The sequence below is a fragment of the Lissotriton helveticus genome, chromosome 8 (assembly GCF_964261635.1).
Source record: "Lissotriton helveticus chromosome 8, aLisHel1.1, whole genome shotgun sequence".
NCBI classification, from domain to species: domain Eukaryota; kingdom Metazoa; phylum Chordata; class Amphibia; order Caudata; family Salamandridae; genus Lissotriton; species Lissotriton helveticus.
In genome coordinates this window covers 65,232,637-65,247,710 of record NC_136069.1, presented here as the reverse complement: position 1 = coordinate 65,247,710, position 15,074 = coordinate 65,232,637, and the positions used below count along the sequence as shown (strand labels likewise).

Below are 15,074 nucleotides of genomic sequence, written 5' to 3'. Positions count from 1 at the left end.
GATCAGTGTCCAATTAGGACCTGATTCCTGAACACAGAATACGGTGGTGAGGTATAGGACTTAACGTTACTCTCTTCCATGTTGTGCACCACACAAAACATTACATTCATATCTACTAATCATGCACCGCAGAGTCTGTGTGCACATACTGTTTGGACATTACACACTTTAAGGCACAAGGAGATGATTGGGTTGCCCAGAAGCAGAATCCTGGTCATATCTAGAACCCAGATTTCTTTATTTTAACACCAGTGACGTTATCACCACCTGATGTCACCTCTGCTTTGTCATTCTGCATTGTATCTGCTCAGCGCATTCCTCCCAAGGCTAATCCTTGATATGACACATCAGGTAGGTACGAGGTGGTGTAGAAGGTGTCATCATCCACAGCTTCAGTGTCTTGGGGTTTCAGGGGCTATTCATCATTTTTAGAAATACGTGGCTGACACCGCCTGACAGGTCTCTGAGGGGTCACATGCTTTTATTCCCGTTTTAAAGCAGGGATGTTGAAAATTACCCATTGTGGGTTTCAATGACACCAAGGAATGTGACTCACATAAGAAAGGTGGCGCCTGGTGCACATAAGAAACATACTTGCTTGGAGTGGCTGTTAAGGTAAATTTCTTTATTTGTTGTCTCAAGCACAAATAGCAGATAATGTCAACATATTCTCATGTCTGTGCATGAGCAGTCGTGATCAGTCGGTGCACGGGGTCACACCAGGAGGGCGAAATGGACATGATGCTTCAGAAGAAGACGATGGGGTCCTCCGGGGTATTACAAACCTGATAGCCCAGCAGACTGGGTGGTTCGTTCTTCTGTGGTAGGGGTACAAAAATCTTAATGCATACACAGCAGCCATCACCAGTATCAACCTAAAGAATACAAGAGAAATGTAAAACTGAGTTATTCAAATTCAGTTAAACTGTCTGAAAGGTGTCTGTTCACCAAAAAAGCACCAAGAAGTCCTCCGGGTCAGACTGGGGAACAAAGAGCAGAACTGGCAAAATGCTTAAACCAGCACTGCTCTCTTCATCTTGTGTGCCATCCAGAAAGCCAGCAATCCATCCATCCATTCATCCACCCAGTTAGCCATCCATCCATTCATCCAGCCAACTAGCTATCCATCTAGCCATAAAATCCATCCAGCCAGTCATCGAACCATGCATTAATTTTCTTTCTCTCTCTATCCTTGGATTCTACCTCTAATCACTTTCTCTCTACCTTCCTCCTCCCTCCCTCTTTCTTTTGGGGCCTCCCAGTGACTACTGCAACTAACGTAGCAGGGCGGCGAAAAGTGACAGAGGCGCTGGGAGTAGTTCTGGTCTCCAACCCACTGGTGAAATGCCTGGTGGAATAAATGGTCGGTCCGAATTGCACTGTCTTGCCTTAGTCCCTATCTATGAGATAATTCAAAGCCATGCAAAGTGGCTTTGCATGGCCTCATAGATATGTTTTCAAGGTCTGCCCAGCCGGAGCGTCACAAAAATTTATTTTACGGTGGCAACAGTGGCACAAGGAGCTCATAAATATGCCCCTTAGTTTGAGAAACTCCTTTCTCTCCCCACCGAACTTGATGAGGTGGTTGGAGATTTTCTCATACCAAGGGTGGGAATAAAGGCCTTTCCTGACTGGAAAGGGGATGTGAACATCACCAAAATGGGTAGCCTTGTAGAGGAACGGGGGCATATGTATGAGCCCCTTGCGTTGCCGTGGCGTCAGGATTTGTGATGTTCCAGCTGGGCAAATCTTAGATTTATGTCTATGAGGCCACGCATTGCCACTTTGCATGGCTTTGAATGGCCTCATAACTCTGCAGTAAGGCAAGTCAGCGCAAATCACTGTGTTTCCTTACTCTGCGCTAGGGAGGCGTTCCATGGGCATTGCAGTGGGAGTTCCCATGCAACACCCATGGAGTTTGACGTTTCCCTTGATTTTCAAGACCATGCAAGCCCGGGGATGTGCCAAAACCTTAACCGCTACCGCGTTACTGCGTTTTCCTGCTGTGCGCTGATTTTTAAAAATCGCGCAGTTTATGACCAAGCCAGCTCGTCATCCGCGTAGCGCAGGTAACGCCCATGACGAGCTGGCTTTGTTATTAGCATCGAAGGGGTTAAGCATGCCAATGTGAGGCGTAACAAGGAGAAAGAACTTTATTTCTCCTCTTTATATGTGTGCTGCAGAATGCAGCACACATAGAAATAGGAACACACCTCAAGGGATTTTTTCTGTGCAGGAACGTGCCCCTTCCTGTACTGAAACAATCCTGCTGACATCTGACAACACAGGTACCCTTGCAACATGGAGCAAGGGTGCCTGCATTGGTGCTAGGCTGCCGAAACGGTGCCAGCGCAGTGGAAAAGGACAGGAATACACTGTATTGCTTAAATACGATGCATTCCTGCCCTTTCAGTTTGATGTAGGACTGAGCAGCAAGGTGCTGTGCTGCGCTGCCCCTGTAAATGAGTGATCTTCATTATTGAGACTCAAAGCAGCAAGAGGTCCAGCCTCCAGGAAAGTTATAAAAATGGGTCAAGCATGCATGCTGATTTTTAGGTCGACCCTGCAGGCAGTGTGCATGCGCTGTCACTATGGTGACAATCTATTGTGGTTTTTTTTTTTTAAACGTAGAAGGGGCTTTTAGCCCGCCCACACTTACCATTGGTTCAGAGCATAATCACTTTCATCTGCTGCCTTCTAATTTGGCAGAAGTTACAATACTTCACTTCCTGTGGCTTGAGTGGAGCACCGCTCCACTACAAATTAATTAAACTTAATGAGAGTCCTTCCGCAACAAACGCTGTGATTGAGATACCATTTCTACTGCGTTTCTGAATTATGTGTTACTACGGCAAACACATTTTGTTTGCCTCTGCTTATGGATTGTAATGATGTGTTTATGTTTTGTTTACTTTGTGCCTGCTTGTTTTAACAGCTGGCCACGGCCCGGAGGCCTCCAAACACACTGCAACGCCGTGTACTTGCACCGTGGAAGTGTGCTCACGCCGGCCTCATTCTCGCCCCACCCCTCAACCCGTCCTTGTTTGTTTTTAAGACCGCCTACACTGTTGCAGTTCTTTGCATGTTAGCACTTTGGTTTATTGAGGAAAGGTCATCAAAGTAATGCAAAAACAAGCCTAGATGAACTGCCTACACTTTTATTGTTGCCTACTTGCCCTGTATCGTTATTACCTTAAACGTGCTTCACTTCACTCGGACTGTGTAGAGCAAAAGCAGTTCCTAAACGGTACCTCTGGTACTATCTCTTGTGCTCTTTTTATAGGAAGGAGCCAATGTGCCACCACCCCCCAAACATTTGTAGTGGTAGGGGAAGGAGAGGAGAAAAGTGCTCCATTTGATGTGCAGACTGCGCTGTGAAGTCACGAGCAAACAAGCACATGTGGAGCTGCCGATCGCGCGAGCGGGTGGATCCACGCCTGAATGCAGGGGGTGTTTTTATTTTATTTTGGTTCACCACTGGACCCAGTTTGGAACACCCTGATTCTAGCCATTGGAACTGGTTTGCTGCTGAGGTTTCAGTATTGTTTGTTTCAAGCCCCTGCACATGTTTATCTCTCTCCCACTTTTGCTGCCAACCAAAAATAGCTTCTTGCGAGCAACAGCGTTGTGATTTTTCCTGCTTGACCAACGAATTAATGCCGATTTATTGGGCAAAGGCTGGGCCGCAACTAAAGGCTCAACTTGGGTTTCCAGCTACCTTGAAGATGTATTCTCACATGAGTCGATTTTTTGGTCCCTGATTTGTGTCATACTGATTTGTGACAAATCTCTACGTATTATTTCTCCGGTTCCATATTTGAATGGTCTGGTTTTAACCGCTTCCGCGCTACTGCGAATTCCCGCCGTGCGCTGAAATTTTAAAAATGAGAAAACAACTACGGGTGGGCTCTAATCAGCAAGGCTGAGCCAAATTACCAAAAAACAAGGATAGGGTGCCAATGCTGATATGAATAGTTTCAATAAGCAATCAACCAACCAACACTTGAAAAAAGAATTCAAGCACGGGAATAACTACTTAATAGCTTTTTATTTTAATATTTTAGAAAAACAGACTTATATTTTTTCAAAGGATTAAACAAAACATCTTCAAAAAAGGACACGTACAAATAAAGGGACTAGGTATTCGTCATCAATCATTCGCTACTACAGCCATATCACAGACACTCAACAAACTTTCAAACCGGGGGAGAACTACAGAAACATGTATTACAATCTTAAAATTATATATGTACAATTTCTATTTCAGAAAAGAACATAAGGCCACAACCTGCGGACACAGTTTTGCAATAATAATCAACAAAAAGTATTTTTTAAGTGTACATTCTTCTTGAACAAATTTAGTCTTCAGACAGATGGTAACTAGTAATGTACAAGCGGCGTGAGAAAAAATAATTAAATGACCAAGCCGCTCTCGCAGATATATTGTGGCGGAGAGCCTACGCGTTTCGAATCCCAATAGTTTCTATAGGATTCTCTTCAGGGCCTCAAGTGGTATCAATAAGTGAAGTAGCCGGGTAGGTTAAGGTGGAGCAAGGATGGAGAGCAGTGAACCAAATCTTCGTGGGGTGTTAGGCTGGTTTGGGTGTTCAACTTGAAATCCAAAGTAGCAGCGAGTGGACGAAAATAGCCGGAATGCGACTGGCTGCCTAAAGTCAAATTAGACTGCTGCTAGCAGCGAAGGTGGCGGGTTTAACACAGACACTTCTGGGATCACTTTTGTTTTCTTCGTGGATGCGAGCATTAGGTCGGGATGTATACGTCCTTTGGGTTCCGTTCTATGAACGGAATCTTAGTTCACTGGCACGGTTTTCGCTACTGGCACCGCCATGTTGATAATTTAGTTCAGGAACGGCGGTCCACTCGCGTCTAACTCGGCACTATCTCTGGGCGCATGCGTGTAGTGTTTGCTACACGCATGCGCCCAGAGATAGTGCCGAGTTAGACGCGAGTGGACCGCCGTTCCTGAACTAAATTATCAACATGGCGGTGCCAGTAGCGAAAACCGTGCCAGTGAACTAAGATTCCATTCATAGAACGGAACCCAAAGGACGTATACATCCCGACCTAATGCTCGCATCCACGAAGAAAACAAAAGTGATCCCAGAAGTGTCTGTGTTAAACCCGCCACCTTCGCTGCTAGCAGCAGTCTAATTTGACTTTAGGCAGCCAGTCGCATTCCGGCTATTTTCGTCCACTCGCTGCTACTTTGGATTTCAAGTTGAACATCCAAACCAGCCTAACACCCCACGAAGATTTGGTTCACTGCTCTCCATCCTTGCTCCACCTTAACCTACCCGGCTACTTCACTTATTGATACCACTTGAGGCCCTGAAGAGAATCCTATAGAAACTATTGGGATTCGAAACGCGTAGGCTCTCCGCCACAATATATCTGCGAGAGCGGCTTGGTCTTTTAATTATTTTTTCTCACGCCGCTTGTACATTACTAGTTACCATCTGTCTGAAGACTAAATTTGTTCAAGAAGAATGTACACTTAAAAAATACTTTTTGTTGATTATTATTGCAAAACTGTGTCCGCAGGTTGTGGCCTTATGTTCTTTTCTGAAATAGAAATTGTACATGTTAGACCTGTCTGGATTTTTTGCGTAGTCCCTCCTCATTATTCTTTATTTTGTCCCCTTTTTGCCCCTCATACCCTTAATATTTTTGTGTCTACTACTTTTTATAGGTGTTGGTCAAGGGGATAGGTGTTCTTTTTCCCCTCATAATCTTTTACCTCAGGCCCAGAGGCCTGTTCTGACAGGGAAAGTTGGAGCCACAAAATGGTGGCTACCAACTGCCCCAACTGCCAAGTCCAGAACTTACCCATAGACCAGCATAGGGCATTCCAGAACCTTCTGGTCCATTCTGGACCACTGAAGGACAGCCTATAAAAGGCGGAATGCGGGGCAGCCATTTTGTCTACCTGTGGAAGTCAGCTGGAGGACAGGCTGTAGCTAAGGGTGGGAAGAGGTTAGACTTAGGGTTGACCTCCTGGACTGGGAAGCTGCCTTATTGATCCATCCCACTACTCCCCTTTTGGTTACTTGCCCTGGCCCCGCTGTTGAGGGTTACGGGAGACCCTGGCCGCCTAGCTTGCCCCTTGTCTAACTAATATAGGGGAAGTCTATAGGAGAAGGAGACTGCAGCGCTGCGGAGCGCAGTCCTCTGCCCTGTAAAGGAACTTAAGGGAAGTGTTCCCCAGGACATCATTACAGTGGCTGTAAGGACTGCGAGTAGGTGAGGAGTCTATTGCCACGTACTACAAGGATATCCCCCCTTTTCCCTGTACCTGGGGCTGCCCTGGCTCAAGTGAACTTCCAGTATCTCAGTTAGGGCTGGGAGCGTGCTCTGCTCAGGGAGCTCCGTCGTGCACTGATCGGGTGACCGGGCCGCTGGGTGCCTGTGTCCTGTGGTAGCAGCGGAACGTTTCCCTGCGCTGTGTCCTGTCAGCGCTAACCCGGTGTGCAGAGCAAGTGAGCCGGTGTCTGAGGGCGGGGCCGGAGGAAGCCGAACGGAGCAGTCTCCAGCGTAAGCCGCTGCTCGCTCGCGCATGCCCGGTCGCGCCGCTCCTCTTCAGGAAGGCGGAGGCGGGACCAGGGTGGGAGGCGCCGAGAGCCGAGCAGAGGCTGAGGTGTGTGGCATCGTCTTTCCCCCCCCGCTCGAGCGCCTCAGGAAGGAGCTGGCGCGAGCGGAAAGGGGGCATTTGAAGTGTGCTCTCCGTTGTTCCTCCGCCCCAGCATCAAGTAAGCAGCTGGAGCGGCGGGAGGAAGTTGAGTGGGGCATTCGAAGTGTGTTCTCCGTTGTTCCTCCGCCCCAGCATCAAGTAAGCAGCTGGCTCGGCGGGAGGAAGTAGAGTGAGGCCTGTGAGACCTCGAAGGAGCCTTAAATCAGCAGCGACGCGTGGAGACTGGGACAACATCGACTCCACGCTACAGTAAGGAGTAGAAAAGAGGGGCCCCTGGGGAGTTCTGAGCACAGGGGATAACTTTAACTTTTGACAGTGCATGACAGTTTGCCCCCCCCAGGGTGGAATAGAAGCTCTGAGGAGCAAGAGCCAAGTACAATGCATACTTAACTGGCCTAAGAAAGCATAAAGGTTCCCTGCCAGTTATTGTTATAGTGCCTGTTTAAATGTAATGAACTACAGGAATTCATTGATAACTTGCATAGCAGATTAAAAGTGTTATTGCAATTGCTGAGACCAGTTGTAGAGTATAGGTCCTATTTAGAAACTATGCCTAATTAAATGCTAGAACCTCTAGTAATGTAAAGTTGATGACTTAAGTTAGCACCTTAGTGGAGACTATATTAATTTCCTGATTAATAGGTATTGTGCTTTCTTCTCCAAAAGGGAATCTGCATAAGATGTCAATTTAGTAATTGTGAAAGACTAAGAATATTTACAAGTTACATGTATTGAGTTGTAATTCTCTTTCCACAGACAAACAGTGTTATAATTTTTCCTGAACTAAGTGTAAATTTTTCCTGTGTGAATACTGAGAGTTAAACCAAAGAGAATATTATTTTTATAAAGCAGTGCTTATTTTCCTATACTTTGGTGTAGTGTTGTTTTTGTGTGCTATTGCGTGGTTTTACTCTTGGGTGGTCTGCAACCTTCACACTGAGCCTCTAGAATTGCTTGTCTTACCCCTAGGCCAGGCTACCCTAGGTGACCTGGCATCTCAGGTTCTAACAGTACATATATAATTTTAAGATTGTAATACATGTTCCTGTAGTTCTCCCCCGGTTTGAAAGTTTGTTGAGTGTCTGTGATATGGCTGTAGTAGCGAATGATTGATGACGAATACCTAGTCCCTTTATTTGTACGTGTCCTTTTTTGAAGATGTTTTGTTTAATCCTTTGAAAAAATATAAGTCTGTTTTTCTAAAATATTAAAATAAAAAGCTATTAAGTAGTTATTCCCGTGCTTGAATTCTTTTTTCAAGTGTTGGTTGGTTGATTGCTTATTGAAACTTCATATCAGCATTGGCACCCTATCCTTGTTTTTTGGAAATTTTAAAAATGGCTTCTTCATGACAAAGCCAGCTCGTCATCCGCGCACCGCAGGTAACGCTGATGACGAGCTGGCTTTGTCATCAGCGCCGAAGGGGTTAACAATGTTACTGAACACGCTCAAACAACTTTCTGTCCTGATGATGACTGCATAGTCATCCAGCGGTCGAAACACCGTCGACGCACTCTTTGGCTACAAACTGTGAAAGACATATTATATTTATTTTTGTTGTTCTTTCCATATATGTAATGTTTGTATAATAACCATGTGTTTGGCAACATGAATTTGTCGTCTTAGTTTTGCCAACACCCTTTCATTTGATTTGTAATCTGTTTTATCTGTAAATTATATGTTTAATAAATTATGAGAATTTTTTGTATTTGTTCTGAGTTCTAGGCTCCTTTCTTTCTTTCTCTCCTTTTTTCTTGCCCCTCGCCTAAAACTCCCCTTCCCTTTTTTTCCCCCCTCCCTTTCTTTCCCGCCCTCCTCGCCTCCCCCTCCCTCCTTTTTTATTGAATGGAATTTTTTGAGTGTTGAATTGTAGTTTGCCATTTGAAACTGTTTACCTGAACCTTTTGTTTGTTGTTACAACCAAAATTAACAGACTTTCCAATAGGAATCTCTTATTGGGAAATAGAAAGTTGTCTTTTTGTATATTTATATTGCTGTTGATCTCTCAGACACATATTCCCACCTCCAGCACTCTGCTTTCATATGTCTGTGGTAAAGAATGTTTGCACCCAACTAGCCTTTACTACCAAGGACACATATACCGCCTGTCAAAAACCTTATCTATTCCTGCTCTCTCTACGGTGGTATGACCTCCCCATTGAGCATCTGAATGCTCGGATATCAGAGCTGCAGTACAAGCTTGATTTATTCCGAACTGTGAAATTGGACTAGTAATGTTGCACCACAACACTGAGGGATGGTGGTTTGCACAATTCATCAGCAGTTGAAGTATTGCTTCTTGTGAGCGATGAACGCCCAGATTATCAAACTGTCCCTAGGCCTTCTTTCTGAACCGCTTGCACTGCTATGTTGCAGAATAAAGCTGGGTTTCAAAATGTTTGCTAACAAAAGCATGTTTAGTAATTGTGGCCCGATCTCCCAAAGTGTAGAATTTCATCCCTCGAGCTTTCATGCACTTTGGAGGCAGGGGACTAGCCAGGGCATTTTTCCATGGGTGTCGGCATTCTGAGAGCCCTGCAGGTGCGGAAACAAGATTAACATAAAGTGTTTTCTTTTAACTAGTCCCGGATATTGCTGCTGAACCGAACACACATATAAGGGACAAAGAAACCTCTATCTCGATGTCTCACGGAGCTGGCTCTTCTATGTCCCAGTCTCATTCCAGCTTTACATTCTGGCTCTCCTACGTCTTAGTCTCATTATATTTTTACATTCTGCATCTCCCGTGTCCCAGACTCATTCCAGTTTTATATTCTGGCTTTTCTGTGTCCCAGTCTCATTCCCGTTTTACATTCTGAATCTGCTATGTCTCAGTGTCATTCCAGTTTTAAATTCTGGATCTCTTGTGTCCCATGCTCATTCCAGTTTTACATCCTGGCTCTCCCGTGTCCCAGACTCATTCCAGTTTTATATTTTGGATCTCTCCTATATCCCAGTCTCATTCCAGTTTTACATTCTGGCTCTCCCGTGTCCCAGTCTCATTCCAGTTTTACATTGAAGCAGCACTGAGTGACCTCTGAGTCTGTGGCACTTTTGTCTCAATGCCATATCATGAGACCTTGTTGTACTGCTGAACCACAAAAGCATGATTTTATCATGAAGCTCTACGATGACATTGTCAGTGACCTCCTGTTGTTCCTCCTAGTAGGAACTGAATTGCTCACAACCATTCAGAGAAGTAGCCTGCTCGCATACGTTCCTCTTTTGTCTGTGAAGAGCACTGTCTCCAAATGATAAAGTGCGTGAGTAACATAAACTCAGAGTTGATAAACTGAGATCAGAAAACTATAAATATGTATATGTTAATTACATTTTGATGTACTCCATATTTTTTATTCTAAAAACAGACTTCTGACCAAGCATACCCTTCAGTTTACATTTCATCCTACACTAAGTTTATACATTCCTTGGAACTATGTATAATTGTTCAAGCTTGATGGTTCAGCTTGGGTCTCAATCATATCTTCCTTAGTTAAAGACACAGAAGTGTCTCTTCTGCAGCTGTGAACTCTTTGGGGTGTGCCCGTAAATAGACGTTGGAGTGGGAATTATTACCCCGTCAGCACATTTTATTTACCACAATGATGTCATCTGGCAGAGCCATAGCATATACCTAAATTGTTGCACCTCACAGTGGTGACAATCCAGTCTAAGGGACAGTACTTAGAGTAGCACACTATTAGTTGAACATCTGATTACTTCCGAAAGGCTGTCTTAACAGCTTTGCTTACCAGATACAATAGGGGCTGGGCTTATCACTTACAAACCTGTGGTATGAGTAAGCCAGGACTACAATACCCAGAATGCATTACATAGTCACACAAAAGCCCAGCCCAAGGCACTATGATTATACACCATATGTATAATCATAGTGAGTGAGCAACAAGTGTCCATGTTACCCAACTGGCCCACACAACATAAGTTCACTCAACACCACACTTTCCCATGCAACACTATTCAGCTCCACACAAATCCATTCCACACCACATAATTCAACACAAAACCATTCTATTCAACTCCAGAACTCAATTCCACCACACACCACATATATCCAATTTACAACACATAATTCAACATCACAACACAAAATTCAACAGCAAACCAGATAATTAAAATCCACTACATAACCCTACACACAACAAAACACCATTCCAGATATTTACACTACATTACACAAAATCCCACTCCACATAATCCCGAAATAGACTCAAAACACATAATTAGTATCGATATAATGCAACTGTATACCAACCACATAATTCAACTACTAAAATCCACTCCGAACCACACAATGCCACAACTAACAATTCCAATTCAACCCACATAATTCCACTCCATTCCATAACACATCTGTAGGAAACATTTACATTTACAACACCAAGAGCTCTACTACTTTCTTTTTACTCTCAAACACACAGATCTGGAGCTTAGCTCCAACCTATTTATTCTTTTTTGTAACCGACAATGCAAGCCAATCCACACAGTTTCACACCCGCAAAGCTATCCACACAGTTCCCCACCACACAATTCAACTTCATTCATTTCCAATTCACACCACATAATTCGAGACTGAACCACATCATACAACTTAACATTACAATTACATAACACACCACATAAAATCCAATCCACACCACACAATTCCACATCTGGCCACAAAATTCAACAACACACCACATAATTAAACTCCACTAGAAACCACTGCCCAACACAAAATACCATTCCACAAAATAATACTCCAGAACACACTATCCCACTCCACATAATTCCACTACACTCAATACCACATAATTACTATCCACATAATTGCACAGCACATCATGCGACATAAATCCACTACACAAATCCACTCCACACAATTTCATGTCACACAATTACACAACTAACTAATCCAATCTACATAATTCCACGACACACCACATATGTACACTCCAAAACAGATAAATTTAAAAAACATTGCCATTTACAATACCAATAGCTCTAACTCAAACGAGTGCACGATCAATTGCATTTCCACACTTGTTTCTTATGTGGATGCACACACCAAATGTAATGCTGTTGCTGAAATTCTGATGCCACCTTCAGGTAAGCATTTTTCTGGAAGGGCTTTGGGGTATCGGTGACAGCTTTTATCCTTTCTTACTTTTGATTATATTTATTAGTTTTCATATAAGAGTAATACATGCAGTGTGAAAAGAAAGCAGCAATAGCTCAACAACTAGAAACATTTCTGTGTGGACTCCATAATGTCACAAGAAATTGGCACTGATCCAACATGTACATGTGAAGTCAGTCCATCAGCTTTCAGTTTAGTGGCACTTGCTGATGTAAGTAGATACATTTTAGGCAATGCAGGGGAGAAGGAGGGATGCCACATGAGCATCTTTCCAGGGTTGTTAGACAATGGTCCACAAGAGCCATGCTGGGGTTTCTGGATTTTGAGAGGAGATACATGTAATAAAAATCATTTACACAGACACTGATTATCCTGGAATCTCACGAGTACCTTCCCCTTCCAGTAGATTCATCTGTCTCTTTCTCTAAATTTACCTTCACAATATAGTTCGTTCCTGCAACAACTTGACTCATGCAGGATATGGCTCTAAAGGTCCCAAAGTTTGCCCCCATCTTCGCTTCTAATTCAGACTTGACCTGTAAGAATAAAAAAGAGGAGCAGCACTTTCAGTTGAATATATGATTACAATTTTCCATCTCAATAGTTCTAGGAAGTCACAAATAGAGCATGTGGTTCTGTTGGGTCCTGAGACGCAGCAACTCTCTTCAGCTTGACCGCATACCCAACTCAACTACGATCGGATCTGACCGTGTGGCACCTGATCAGGCAGAGACCTGTCCTCCTGATTACCATACTGTCCACCCCCACCCACCTGTCTTGAAAAAGACCCGTCGCGACCACCTACTGGGGCGCATAAGGGTCGAAACGTCGACGCTCACCTATGGTCCAGACACTCCAGAATCCTTTGAATGAATACTAGGAGTCCTTGGATGTGAAATAGATTCTGGCCAATTTAACACTTGTATATAATTGTATATATGTAATTTTTGATTTCACTGTACATTACTTCATGCACCAAGCACGTGTCACCAATTGTCACATAATTCTCACTTGTGTTTGACGGTCCTTCTTGAGAATCCAATGTCATCATTGAATGAATTAATTCAGATGTAACATGATTGAATTCTAATATAAATTCGTTCCAAATCACCCTTTGGCTATATGAATGTTATCCTTAGATTGCGTGAGTATTCATTTTCTCATTGCATATGTAATTCAGAGAGGTTCTTAAACGTTTTATTTGCATTTATTAGCGTTGTCAAAGTAATTAGCCTTACCCAACAGAACCACCTTTGTATTTAACCACATTCGCCCAGGTTCTGAGGGACACAGGGTTACCCCTTTTTCTCTAAACCACAAATAGACCATGGCTAAAAAGGTTACTCAGGGATCAGGGGAGAGCAGGTAATTCCGTGGGACTTTGGTAGTACCATTGGCAAGGGACAGAGGGCCATATGTATCAAATAGTCATTTTGCGATTCTCAAATAGCGATTTTTTGGGAATCGCTATTTGAGAATCGCAAAATGCTATGTATGTAGGATTTGCAATACATTTTGCGAATCCTACATATTCCTTAATTGCGAATCGCAAATTACGATTCGCAATTAAGGAATACCTCCCCATTCATTCCCATGGGCCTAGAGCCCCATAGGAATGAATGGGAAGATATTCTCAATTTGCGATTAGCAATTTGCTAATCGCAAATTGAGAATGCAATTTCAAGGGTGCAGGGATGTCCAAAGGACACCCTGTTGCACCCCTGAAATAAACATGGGTGCACATCTGGCGCACATACATGCCCTAAGGGCACATGTATGTGCTTCACATAGCACTTTGAAAAATGCAAAAAAGTGCATTTTTCAAAGAAATCCCAAATTACCACCATCTTGAAGTTGGTGGTAATTTGCGATTCCTTAAGGCGAAATTGCACTTTTCTGTTGCTTCTTACATTGCATTTAAGGAATCGCAAAATTTGCGATTCCTTAAATGCAATCGCAAAATAGGAAATCGCAAATTTTGCGATTCCTTATTTTTCACGCATATTTGCTACATACATACCTTTTTAGTAAAAATGCGCTTGCAAACGCCGAAATTCTGCCAATTTCGGCGTTTGCGAACGCATTTTTGCTTGATACATATGGCCCAGAAACACAAATATAGTGGGTTGAGTGTCTTGTAGGAAGGGACCTGCCTTACACTTCGACATGAAGGAGACTTGCATCAGGGTATAGAGATACACTATGCCTGCAGAGCATATACTCATAGGGCCCGATTCACAGAATTAACTTTAGACTCAAACCTAAACTTACTACTATTTTGGTATTCACAGAATGCACTTACTACTTTTGGCATTCACAGAATGAACTTACTACTTTTGGTATTCACAGAAGTTAGGATTTTGTCTTAAATTTGTCTTAAGACAAACTTAAGACAGACTTAAGACAGACTTAAGTTAGGATTTTGTCTTCAGTCTGTCTTAAGATTGTCTTAAGTTTGTCTTAAGACCAACTTAAGACAAAATCCTAACTTCTGTGAATACCAAAAGTAGTAAGTTCATTCTGTGAATGCCAAAAGTAGTAAGTGCATTCTGTGAATACCAAAATAGTAGTAAGTTTAGGATTGAGTCTTAAATTCATTCTGTGAATCGGGCCATAGTAACTTCACGTCACACCAGGAAAAATAAAGTTGGACAAAACTAAATATTTTTTTTAAGTTGCAAGTTTTATGCTTTCCATAGCTGAATGCCCAACCGGGCCTAATAGGGTCTGTAGAGTAAACTGGTGTGTCCCCATGAGGCATTTAAGATCAGCTAACCAATGACTGCTCGAGCCTCCCCAAATATAGAAATAATTCCCACATAAAATCATTAACCTTCTGCTGCTAAGGATAACACTGGTGTCCCAGTTCCCATGGTAGATGGTTCTACAGCAGATGCTTTGTTTAAATCTACGCATTCGCTCAGTCTTCCAGGACGAGAGCGACTGCCTGTGTTAGAGCTTTTGGGAAGACAATATTGAGTATTGGTAATTTTTATGTTGGATCCAATACTCAATCAATGAATTAGTGTGAATGTACTGGAAACAAGTACAAAATGATGTTTGGAAATGTGTATTTGTTGACAAGCTTTGGTTAAGCCACATTTAAGTGATAACACCACTTTGGATCAAATAGATGCTGTTTCTGTCTGTTTTCCACTCCTGCATTCAACCCCCCACCCCTCTCATCAGGTTTCCCTGCACATCTTCTCGTCTCACAGGTTTGCAGAA

The 15,074-nt window shown here is 43.2% G+C and overlaps 1 protein-coding gene across 1 annotated transcript in view; it reads right to left on the bottom strand.

The window, feature by feature from the left end:
- Positions 1–610: 610 nt before the first annotated feature.
- The window catches only part of LOC144771460 (cystatin-B-like), a 36,827-nt gene continuing 22,363 nt past the window's right edge, over positions 611–15,074 (bottom strand). Inside the window, exons 2-3 of the mRNA XM_078655891.1 lie at positions 12,281–12,382; positions 611–875 (exon numbers count right to left, since the gene is read on the bottom strand). Of these exons, the coding sequence (XP_078512017.1) occupies positions 747–875; positions 12,281–12,382 (231 nt within the window). The 3' untranslated portion in view covers positions 611–746. The remainder of the gene's footprint in view (positions 876–12,280; positions 12,383–15,074) is intronic.